The sequence below is a fragment of the Balaenoptera musculus genome, chromosome 14 (genome assembly GCF_009873245.2).
Source record: "Balaenoptera musculus isolate JJ_BM4_2016_0621 chromosome 14, mBalMus1.pri.v3, whole genome shotgun sequence".
Classification (NCBI taxonomy): Eukaryota; Metazoa; Chordata; class Mammalia; order Artiodactyla; family Balaenopteridae; genus Balaenoptera; species Balaenoptera musculus.
Genome location: NC_045798.1, coordinates 10,016,182 through 10,028,641, shown reverse-complemented (window position 1 = coordinate 10,028,641; position 12,460 = coordinate 10,016,182). Strand labels below are relative to the sequence as shown.

The following is a 12,460-nucleotide window of genomic DNA, read 5'->3' as shown; positions in this document are numbered from 1 at the left end:
ATAGGCCAACTTTAGTCATTTGCATACTACCATCATGATTTTGCTATATCCAATGCCATTTATATTATTATTTATTATTTTTATTTAAGTTGATTTTTTAACTTAATAAATCTATTTTAAAAGGAAACAGGCAGGGACTTACCTGGCAGTCCAGTGGTTAAGACTCCGTGCTTCCACTGCAGAGGACACGGGTTCAATCCCTGGGGGAAACAGGCATATAGAGGAAAAGAAGTCAGACATAAAAGGTATGAAGGATCATGGTGTCAGAGGAAGAAATTTGTGCTCAGTTATTTTATGTATTTTTTACTTATTTATCAACCACCCACACTGTGCCTACCATGTGCCAGGCACCATTTTAAGTGCTGTACACACCTGAACTCTTTTTTCTTTTCTTTTCTTTTTTTTTTTGCTTTTCTGGCCGTGCCGTGGGGCATGTGGGATCTTAGTTACCCGACCAGGGATCAAACCCGTGCCCCCGGCATTGGGACCATGGAGTCTTAACCACTGGACCACCAGGGAAGTCCCCATACATGAAATCTTTTTATCTTAATAACAACCTAAGGGAAAAAGAGAAAAGGGAGTGTGGGGTGGGATGGAGGCCCAGGAGAGCACGCTGGGAGGGTGAAGGGAAAGGTGTGAGGGGCTGCCAAGGTGAGAACCTAGAGATGGGAGGGGCTGGGAAGGAGTCCCAGCAGGGCGAGCTGGGGCCCTGTGATGAGTAGCAGAGAAAGCACACTCCGACACCAGGCAGGGCAGGGCGTCTGCTAAAGACTGACGCTACCGAGCATCAGCCACTGAAGTTAATGTTTTTCCCTTAAAAACCAAGTTGAGAATCACTGGAGGTACACACACCACATTCTGCAAACGTTAAGTCAGTTCATCTGCAGAAAAACATAAAAAGCTATTGGGTAATAGTTTAGGAATTTTTGAGACTGTTTATGTTCCCACGACTAGTTCATAAATAAAATATAAAACTTTAAAAAACGCACACACACTTGTAATCGCTGAATGAAAATACCAAGTGTAAAACTGCTTTATCACGTGTTTTGCCAGCTCCTCATGTTTCTTCAACGCTTGACTTTTCAAAAAAAAATTTTCTGGAAAATATTTTGTCTTTTATACTTTCCAGTTTTCACAGATCAAGATGCTAATAAAAATAAATAACTTGAGGAAATTTAATGAGTGTTATCATGTTTGGAAATACCAGGATTTCTAAGAAAGAAAATTTCATGCTTTGCCCTTAGTGATGTGACAGCATTTATGTGGAAATCCATCCATGGTCTGTTAAGATGGGTCATACCTAAGATCACCAAAGTATCCAGGTACCCAAAGGAATACTGATGCAAATGTATTTTAAAGGAATACAAAAATGATAAAAATATGAAGCTTAGTAACTAAGAGCAAGCACTTTAGAGTTAGACAGCATCATAGTATTATGTCCTAGTATATACTGGTGTTATGTACCAGCATTATAGGGTTATTGTGGGAATTAAATGAGATGTCATATAAAGGATATAAGGAATGAAATGCTAAATATATTTTAGCCACTATTATTCTAGTATGAAGCAGAATAAAATAAATAATAAGTTTCTTAGAAGTCTGAGGGTTTTCACATCTTTGCTTTGATGAGTTTTGAATCCTGGCACTAATTTCCATGTGGGGAGGTACTTGTTCATTCTTCTTAGCTTAAGGTTGACCTGTCTTGAATGGCTCTAAGTCAGCAATTCTCAAAGTGTGATTCATCAACTCCTGAGGTCCCAAAGACCCTTCCAGAGGGTCAGCAAAGTAAGCACTATAATTTCGATGACAGTAATTCTAACTATATTAATAACAGTAAAACTAATTTTGTAATCTCATATCTTATTTCATAATTTCATATTAGTAAACATAGTACTAGTTGTCTAATACTATTTTTGTTTTTCACTGTGTTGACAGTGGCATTGGTGGTGCAAAAAGAATAGTGTAGATAACATGACTGATACCTTAGCACGATCATGGCAGTGGTACCAAAGTGTACTGGTAGATGTGTTATTCTTCACTACTATGTACTCACAAGAAGAAAAAAAGCTAGTTTCATTTGAGAATGTGCCTGACAAAGCAGTACTCTTATTAAATCCTGATCCTTGAGTACGTATCTTTTTAATACTCCATGTGATGAAACAGGAAGTATCCATAAAGCACTTCTGCTGCATACCTAAGTACGTTGCTGTATTGAGAGAAAACCCTTGTACCACCGTTTGAGTTAGGAGTTGAACTAGCCACGTTTTTCATGGAACACCATTTTTGCTTGAATGAATGACAGACAGACTATGGTATTCAGGTTTGGGTATTTGGCAGATATTTTCTCAAGTGTATGTAGCAAGACTGTCACTTTGGGGCTTCCCTGGTGGCGCAGTGGTTAAGAATCCGCCTGCCAATGCAGGGGACACTGGTTCAAGCCCTGGTCTGGGAAGATCCCACATGCCGCGAAACAACTAAGCCCGCGTGCCATAACTACCGAGCCTCTGCTCTAGAGCCTGCGAGCTACAACTGCTGAAGCCCGTGCGCCTAGAGCCTGTGCTCTGCAACAAGAGTAGCCACTGCAATGAGAAGCCTGCAAACCACAACCAAGAGTAGCCCCCGCTCTCTGCAACTAGAGAAAGCCCGCGGGCAGCAACAAAGACCCAACGCAGCCAAAAATAAATAAATAAATGAATAAATAAATAAATAAATAAAATTTTAAAACAAGACCAAACTCATTTAAAAAAAAAAAAAAAAAGACTGTCACTTCAAGGAAAACAATAGACACTGTGGTTACCAATGATAAAGTTGGAGCTTTGCAGTGGAAATAAGAATTTTGGAAAACTCAAATCCACCTCAGTGAGCTTGATAGCTCACCAACATATGAAGACTTTTCTGATGAGATCAGTGGTGACATTAATGAATGGAATTTTAAAATATATAGTATAAAGACATGTAACAATATTTGGAAGATCTGCATAACTTAGGGAACTAGTATTTTCCAAATGACTGATACATACTGTGAAAGACTCAATCACAAAAAAACAATAAAAAAGAATCAATCACACATGGGTAAAAGAGCCCTTCAAGTGGAAGAAAGATCAGTGGATTTCCTTGATATGGTTTTTGATTCCACACTGCGACTAACCTTTCAGAAGCTATCACTTGTTGAGTTTTGGTGTGCTATCAAAGAAAAATACCCTCAACAATCAGAAAAGGCTATTAAAGTATTCCTCCTCTTCCCAACCAAATCTTTGTGAGACCAGATTTTCTTCATATATTTCAACCAAAATGAAACATCACTACATTGAATGGAGAGGCAGATATAAAAATCCATTTTCTGCAATTAAGCCAACATTAAAGAGATTTGCAAAAATAAAAAATAATGTCACTCCTTTTGCTCATTTTTTTTTGATTTGGGAATATATAGTTATTTTTCATTAAATACATTATGTTAACATGTAATAGGTTTATTGTAAGTATTTTAAATAAATAATTTTTTTCAGTTTTAATTTTTAATACAGTATATATCTAAACCACTATAAACTAAAGGTTTTTGAGATCTTTGATTTTTAAGAGTGAGAGATTCTGGGACCAAAAAGTGTAAGAATCACTATTATTAATAGTTCTCCAAACTTGGGCTGGTCTTCTTTGACTATTCACAGGAAGATAGTACTTAGGGCCACACCTGTAGTAGAAAATGATCACTTCCTAGTCAGGTTAGGCAGGGGAACATTGTGAGGAAAGATCTTCAGAAATTAGAGTTAGCATTGTAATAGTTCATTCTCATAATAACAGGCAAGTCTAATGGAGTAGGACCACTGAGTTTAAGGAAGGCAAGACAAAGACCTTTGGGGAAAGATAGGCTGCAAGTCTTCGTCAAGGAAAAATAAATAGCTGAAACAAACTTTTTTTTTTTTAGAGCCTCCAGGGTGGGGCAGGCAGTGTAAACATGGCAGACCTGTGTCTTTTACCACAAGAAGATCACATAAATCATGATCTTCCAGTGGGTTTTTTTAAAAATTTATTTATTTATTTTTGGCTGTGTTGGGTCTTCGTTGCTGCGCGTGGGCTTCCTCTAGTTGCGGTGAGCGGGAACTACTCTTCGTTGCTTGGGCTTCTCATTGAGGTGGCTTCTCTTGTTGCGGAGCACGGGCTCTAGGTGTGCAGGCTTCAGTAATTGTGGCACGTGGGCTCAGTAGTTGTGGCTCACGGACTCTAGAGCGCCGGCCCAGTAGTTGTGGCGCATGGACTTAGTTGCTCCGTGGCATGTGGGATCTTCCCGGACCAGGGCTTGAATCTGCGTCCCCTGCATTGGCAGGCGGATTCTTAACCACTGCGCCACGAGGGAAGTCGCTGTGAGCAGTTTTTTTCCTTTACTTGTCAACATAAACCCTCTCTTTCGGGGCTGCTGATCTCCAAGGCAGCTGGTCCCTTATATCCCTGAGTCGTCAGCATTAAGATGCTGGGTTTCTGAAGTCATCTCTTCTCCTATGGCTCTCTAGGGCTTCATCTCCTGACTGCTTAGCTCTCGCGGGGGCTCAGACCCAAAATCCGTGGCTGGAGGAATGTCCTCAGTCCCCTTGGAGACCACCTAAGACTGAGACCCATCGAACACAGAGAAACGCCCCAGCCCAGAAGTGGGAGTGAGGCCAGGGGCCAGGCGGTGCCTGAGGTGAGAACGAGGCTGGGGGCGGGGCCTTGTCCAAGGTGCGCGCGAGGCCACACCCCGAGGTGAGCGTGCTGGGGGCGGGGCCACACCCCGAGGTGGACCCGAGGCCTGGGGCGTGGCTGCGCCGGGGAGCGGCCCGGACCTTTAGGGATGAGCCTACCGTCTCCACAGGTGGCGCGCGCAGCGCAGGGCTTAAGACCGTCGGCGGCACCTCGGCGTCGCTGAGGAGACCCACGAACCGCTGAATCGCTCGCGGGCACAGCGAACAGGTAGGTGCCCCCGCGCGACAGGCGCCGGCAAGTGGCGGGGAGAGGGGGCGCGGCAGGAAGCTCGGGGCGGGGTGCCGCCGGCCCGGTGAACTGAAGGAGCAGAGGCTGGCAGGAAGGAGCTGGCCGGCCGTGCGGCGCGCGATGTGGAGCCGCCGTTGCCGCCGCCGCCGCTGCTGCTGCTGGGGCTGCCGCCGAGCCGAGAGACATGGAGCGCGGCTGCAGAGAGCGGCCGGCGGCAGCCGCAGCAGCAGCAGCAGCGAGCGTCACAGCAACAGCGGAGCGCAGCCCCCCTCGTGAGCGCCGCCCGGCCGGCGGCGGCAGCCCCAGCAGCAGCAACAGGGCGGCTGAAAACCCGGCGGTTCCTCCTTGCAACGTCCCTCCCGCTTCGTGTTCCCTCAGTCTTCCCTTCCTCAGCCTTTCCTTTGCCACCCATTCCTCCTCCCCAGCGCGCGCTGAGCAGCTGAGCCCGGGGGCGGGGGAGGGGACACACGCGGCCGGCGCGCGGGAGGGGCGGGGCGAGGCGGCGGGGCCCCTCCCCACCGTGGCCTGGCGCGCGCCGGCCTCGTCCGCCTTCTGCCTGGACCTGGCCGGCCGCGCTTCAGCACCCGCAGAGCCGGACAGCGCCTGCTGCACCTAGCTGCCCGCCGCGGTCGCGGTCGGGAGTCCTGCCGCCGCCGCCCTCATCTCCTTCCCCGGAGCCCCGGCGAGCTGGAACAGGGGTTAGAGGAGCTGGCGCTGCTGGCGGCCGCGGAACGGCCGTCTGACCCCGGGGAGCATTCTCAGGACGGGCCCGGGCCTCTAGCCGAGGTGGCCGGACTGCAGCCGCCACCGCCGCCCGCCCAGGATCCCGAGCAGCTGTCGGTGATCCGGCAGAAGGATCTGGTGTCGGCGGCCCTAGCGGGCAAGGCACTGCTCGAGAGGAACCAGGACATGAGCTGGCAGTACGAGCAGATGCACAAGGAGCTGACAGATAAGCTGGAGGTGAGGACGTCCCTCCGGGGATGGGTGGAGGGCGGGGAAGGGAGGGACAGGCACCCGCCTGCCAGCCCATGGTAGCTAACCTACCTCACCCCACCTCATCCCTTCGTTGCTCATCCTACCTCGCAGAAAACCGCCTGGAAGGGGGGTGGAATGGGGGTTATGGTTTATGAGACGAGGTCATTCATGGAACCCACCTAACTTTTCCACCCGGCTCAGCAAATGGGTCCATGCAGGGCTCCAACCGCCGTGGGCCGTTCTATATAGGTACTATACACAGCATCTAAAGTAGAGCTTACAGTATGGCTAATTTATACAGCACTGAGGTGATGCCTGCACACAGAGTAATTACAAAGCCGGGAATATGCTCCAGGCTTAAAACATGCTCCAGGTTTTCAGAGAAGTAGTTAATTGCTAATCAGGGTGTTAGCCTAAAGCTTTCCAGCTTTGGAGTTAAGGCCCCTTGTTTTAACTTTGCAGCAGCTAGGAAGGAAGCAAGTGCCCCCAAAGGAGCTTTAGATAGCCTTCAAATAGTCAAGGATTAGGAGGTATGGTTCCATTACAGAAATCAGGCCACCCTGGGCTCATCATGTGACCATTGGTTATGGATTTAATTTGGACCGCAGTTTTTATATGTATTTAAACAGTACTTTTCTATTTCTGTTCTGGGTCTCACACATGCAATTGGATGGCCAAATGCAACCTATGAGAACCATATAACTTTAACTGTTGTCCTTTTCTGCCTGTACATTTACGATTGTTACTCAGTTTGGTTGCAACCAGTTCTTCTTATTCTTAGTTACAAGAGAATAATACAGTCCTGAATAAGGTCTGAAATTGACCCTAGTCTGGTCCCATATCACTGCTACTTGTCGAACGGTCAGAATGTAGATTCAGAAACTTTTCTATAATAAGAGATGTGTCTGTAGTCCAATGACATATCAAATCAGGGAGAAAAAAGGAAACCGATGAGTGCCCTGTAGTTCACTTGAGTGCCTAGTTGTAACTAGGTTTGCCAGTTGATGAACTCCTGAGATACCTCTCTGAAAAGTGGTTTGTGAAACCTATAGGTAGACTGCCAAAAAACAACTCAATGAACTGAATTGTTGAATTTTCACTTGAGGTAGAGGCCTAGAAATAAAAGGGTGTCTTATTAAAAAAAAAAAAAGATTCAATTACATTCTCTATATAGAAGTACTACTGCCATAGCTGTATGCTTGTGATTTCAAATTCCTTCAGTGAGGGACTTGATTAAAGAGACAGCTAACTTGAACATCATATCAGTCAGTTTGATTGGTGATAGATTTCAGGGTAATCCCGAGTGTGCAGTTACACACATCCTGGGTTCCATGTGGAACCTTTATACATGTCCTCAACAAAGGAAAATGATCTTCAAATTCTATAACAAGAAAGGTTCTGTTGTAAAAGAATAAGTTACATTTGACATTTTGCTGTTGACTTGATAGACAATAATAAAATAGTTTAAAACTCTTATTCAACTATTTTAGAGCTTCCCTGGTGGCGCAGTGGTTAAGAATCTGCCTGCCAATGCAGGGGACAGGGGTTCAAGCCCTGGTCCGGGAAGATCCCACATGCCGCGGAGCAACTAAGCCCGTGAGCCACAACTGCTGAAGCCTGCGTGCCTAGAGCCTGTGCTCCGCAACAAGGAGAAGCCACCGCAATGAGAAGCCCGCGCACCGCAACAAAGGGTAGCCCCCTCTCGCCACAACTAGAGAAAGCCCGCATGCAGCAACAAAGACCCAATGCAGCCAAAAATAAATAAATAAATAAATTTATTTTTTAGAAAAACTATTTTAAAAAATCTTCACTCCTCTCAGGTCAGCATATGAGCTCTAGTTATTTTTAATTTCTGGAGGTTGGTTGCACAACACTGAATGTACTGAACGAATAGTACACTTAAAAATGGTTAAAATGGGGCTTCCCTGGTGGCGCAGTGGTTGGGAATCTGCCTGCCAATGCAGGGGACATGGGTTCGAGCCCTGGTCCGGGAAGATCCCACATGCCGCGGAGCAACTGGGCCCGTGAGCCACAGCTACTGAGCCTGTGCGTCTGGAGCCTGTGCTCCGCAACAAGAGAGGCCGCGATAATGAGAGGCCCGCGCACCGCGATGAAGAGTGGCCCCCGCTTGCCACAACTGGAGAACGCCCTCGCACAGAAACGAAGACCCAACGCAGCCATAAATAATAAATAAATAAATAAATAAATAAATAAATAAATAAATAATAAAAAGAAACGTCAATCTTTTAAAAAAAAAAAAAAAAGGTTAAAATGGTAAATTTTAGGTTATGTATACTTTACCACAGTTTAAAAAGTAATGTTTTAAAAAAGTAAAATATTGATCATTAATCAATATTAATGACTGATGAGACGGTTCAGTTATACTCTTTCCGCTAGGTATGTCTGAAAGGTATGAAAATATTTTAGTTTTTTTAAAAAGTAAGCTTAAAAATATCTTATAAAGGTATTGTCATTAGTTCCTTGTTAATTCTTTTAGTATTAATGAGAGTGACAAATCTGAATAACAGGGGACTATTTCATTTGATTCCTGCAAGGGAATTTTCCCTTGCAAATTATGCCTGCAAGTATGTTTTTTAAGCAGCCTTGATTTTAGAATGTCTGCTTGGACAAATTCTTTCTAAAATTTAATACAGCCACTCTGCTAGATTTTCAGTTAAATTCAACATTTAGGAGTAGAGAACCAGCCCTTACTTTAGAAAGCATTTGTAATTTTCTACAAACTATTAGACAGTGGAGTCAAACACATTTTCTCATAGGTTAGTTTGAAAGATAAATACATGAGTGGACTTTGAGAGAATGTTGGTTTGACTGTTAACATAATGAGACTGGTTTTAGTCCCATCTGCTTCGTTATGACTTCAAAATTGGCGCCTTTCTAAGTCCAGGACCAACAAGTCATTTTCAAGATCTTCTCTACCTGTTCATCAGCTAATATTGAATACCTCTCCAGTTCTGTACGCCAAACCTAAGCTTCTGTTTTGTCATTTAAAACATAAGGTACTTGATCTTATACTGCTCTCTCATTAAAGGCATACTCTTTTTTTTCTTTTTTTTAATTAATTTATTTATTTAATTTATTTTTGGCTGTGTTGGGTCTTCGTTTCTGTGCGAGGGCTTTCTCTGGTTGCGGCAAGCGGGGGCCACTCTTCATCGCGGTGCGCGGGCCTCTCACTATCGCGGCTTCTCTTGTGGCGGAGCACAAGCTCCAGATGCGCAGGCTCAGTAGTTGTGGCTCACGGGCCTAGTTGCTCTGCGGCATGTGGGATCTTCCCAGACCAGGGCTCGAACCCGTGTCCCCTGCATTAGCAGGCAGATTCTCAACCACTGTGCCACCAGGGAAGCCCCATAAAGGCATCCTCTTTAAAGTCTTTATTGGTTTAAAGATTAACATAGAAGTTTTTTAGTTATGTGTCTCTTAGGGTTAAAATGAAGATTCAATTAATTTGAGGGGCCGTAAGGTTTTGGTCATTTTTTCCACCCTTAAATTGACTATACTGTATTTTATTCATTCCCTGAATCAAATTTTCACAAGCTTAAAGATCTAAAGGCATTTTAAAAAATTTATTTCTTCTGCATACACAATTAGCCCTTTTGCTTTTAAAACATATCCAGCCAGGTCCTTAGTTTTTTTCCCCCAGAATATGAACTAAAACAGTAACTTGCATTTATACACTTTTTTCTTCAGAGATTATATATTTAGTTTTTAAAAATATGTTTTTAATATCCAGGATCCCCCTTTTTCCCTTTCCAGCTGATAGTGAATTATCTCTTACTGCAAAGGTAGTCTTTTCCCTTAATTACATTTTCTTCTCCCTTCCCTAGGCCAATTCTCATGATTCTAGCACTTTTTTTTAAAGAGGCAAAACAAGTGAGGTGAAAATGATTACATAATGAGGTAGTAGATTTAGGTAAGCAAACGCAGGGGTCCTTATTTGCATTTGGTGCTTGGTCCACTTAAAAAGTAGTATTTTTTCTTTGTATTTTTCAAGAACCATGTACTAGACTTATGAGAATAGTATTGCTTTTTTGGTTCTTTGTAGAAATCTGTTTCTGTAACAACCAATTTTAGGTAGGCTAATGATACTAACTTTTGTTTTTTTCAGAGTTTGAAATAAACTTGTTTTTTAGAATGGTTTTAGATTTACAGAAAAATTGGAAAAATGGTACAGAGTTTCCGTATGCCCTGCCCCCAGTTTCTCTATTATTAACATCTTACATTAGCATGGTATACTTGCCATAATTAGTGAACCAATACTGATATGTTATTATTAACTAATGTCCTTAGTTTATTCAGATTTCTTAACCTTTGCCTAATGTATTTTTCTGTTCCAGGATACCATCTTACATTTAGTTTCTGGATCTTCTTAGTCTCTTATTCGCTGTAACAGTTTCTTAGATTTTCATTGTTTTTGATGACCTTGACAGTTTTGGTATTTTTTTCTTTTTTTATTGAGGTATAACTGACATACATTATTTTATTAGTTTCAGGTGTAGATACTAACTTTAAAATACCATATAACCCTGAGAAACAAAGAATAGCATGGGCAGAGCCTGACCTCCACACTTGTTGATTTTCTGCCTAGAGTTTACTGGTTAATTTAGCACTTAATTGAAAATATAACTCTAGGAGGAAACTTTCTTTTCTCAAAATAGACAAAAGGCTAAATTCTGTATGTTCATTAAGTTTTGATTTTTTTTTTTCAAAGTAGGGGGAAACCTGAATTGGGAAGTTTGTCACGTGTCCAAAGAAATGTAAGGACAGAATAGACTGATCAGTACCACCTGTCCTCAACCCTACCCCCCACCCCCCCCACACCCCCCCACCCCAACCCCCCGCCCCAAGTGGATTAGACTGTTTTAGTTACTTTGTTGGGCTATTCACCAACAGCTGTTGGCTGAATATTTTTAAGTCTCTCTGTTCTCTTAGAAGAGAAGCCCGATTTATCTGGCCTGTGACACTGACGACTGAGTTCTTGCTGTAGCCTTCTGCTCGATCTTTTCCATTTTGGAAAAACTCAATAAAAGCAAGTGTCACAGTTTTAGGATTGCAGTTAGCATTTGCTTCTGCATTTCATCTTTCTGAAGTTTGTACAGTGACTAAAACATTCTCATTTTTGGAAGTTCAGAAAAATGAGGGAAGCATAGATCAGAAAATTCTCATGCTGAGGAGTACAAGTCCCTCTCTCGTCATTCCTTTTCCCATGTGTTCCAAACTGAGGCCGTATACAGTATAACTATAATGTGACTTTTTCAACAAATAGAGTGGCTATATCCAAATCAGTTATTCCCTTGAAGTGGTCAACTTTGGAGGGCATACATTTATTTCAGTGAAAACTGCCTTTGCTAATGTGCTCAGAATTTTAACTTTGGATCACTGTTTTTCTTTTGGCACATTATTCTGACTGCTCTGTCACAGTAAATTTTCATCTTTGGCGGGTAAATTAAACTTTAAGAAATATTCACAAGTCACTCAGATCAAATTAGGGGAATAAAATGGCAGGATGAAATAGAATAATCTCGTTTTAGACACGTCTTAGAGGTGAAGTAATGGGACTGTTTATCTTGTATAACTATATACTGCCCCCTAAGGCTTTCCAAAAGAGGCATTCCAAAAAACATTTGAAAGGTGAGAACTTGGGTAGAATAAGAGCATGGTTTCCCAGGGTGAAAAGACATCTGAGTACTCTGAAGGAGAAGATTAAAATGCTCGTCTTAGGTTGTTGAAACAATCTCAGTACTTGATATCAACCTTCAGTGCATCCAAATTTCCTGTAGAACCTAGATAGGTAGGTAGATAGATAGATAGATAGAGAGATAGGTAGATAGATGCATCCCTAGGCCTCATACCATTCTTAACTGTATCAATCTTTGGAACTGGTGTTCAGGTAGATATATTTTTAAAAATTATACCAGAGATTTTCTGACAGCACCAAAAATTGAGAACCATTGCTTTACATTTCATATATATTTCATATACTCCCTGAGGTACAGAGTTGACTTTTTTGTACATATTATCCTTTGTAAGTAGGGGAACGTACTTGCCTCTGTAAAGAGGCATTTGTATTCTCTCACAGAAGCAAAAAGATGTTCTCATTTCCTTCAATCCAAAAGAGTTCTTTTCTACTGAGCTGCTGCTTCAAACCATCTGTACTTTTCCTACACACCATTTGTCACACTATACAACTTACTACTTTTATCAGTCCCACTAGAATGGAAACTCAATAAAGGCAAGGACCATGTCTGTTTTGCTATCACTATGACCCAGCACAGTGGCTAGCACATAACAGGCACTCAAGAAGAAAGGATCAGAAATAAATATGCAAGGCTAATAGGCCATGATTTAACAAAAGTAGGCCTGAACCTGAACTTGCCTTAATGATTTTGAAATACAGTGCTACATATAGCAACAAATACTTATTAAGTTGTGCTTTAGAGCACTAAACAGTCAAGTGACTGAGACAAATCCCAGTTCTCCCATTTGGTAGTATAGACCTTGAGATTGT

The 12,460-nt window shown here is 42.8% G+C and overlaps 1 protein-coding gene across 1 annotated transcript in view; it reads left to right on the top strand.

Annotated features, from left to right (window-relative positions):
• The first annotated feature begins 5,082 nt into the window (after positions 1-5,082).
• LOC118880039 (BICD family-like cargo adapter 1) overlaps positions 5,083-12,460 on the top strand; it is a 51,577-nt gene continuing 44,199 nt past the window's right edge. The window contains exons 1-2 of the mRNA XM_036823397.1: positions 5,083-5,209; positions 5,402-5,922. Of these exons, the coding sequence (XP_036679292.1) occupies positions 5,083-5,209; positions 5,402-5,922 (648 nt within the window). The remainder of the gene's footprint in view (positions 5,210-5,401; positions 5,923-12,460) is intronic.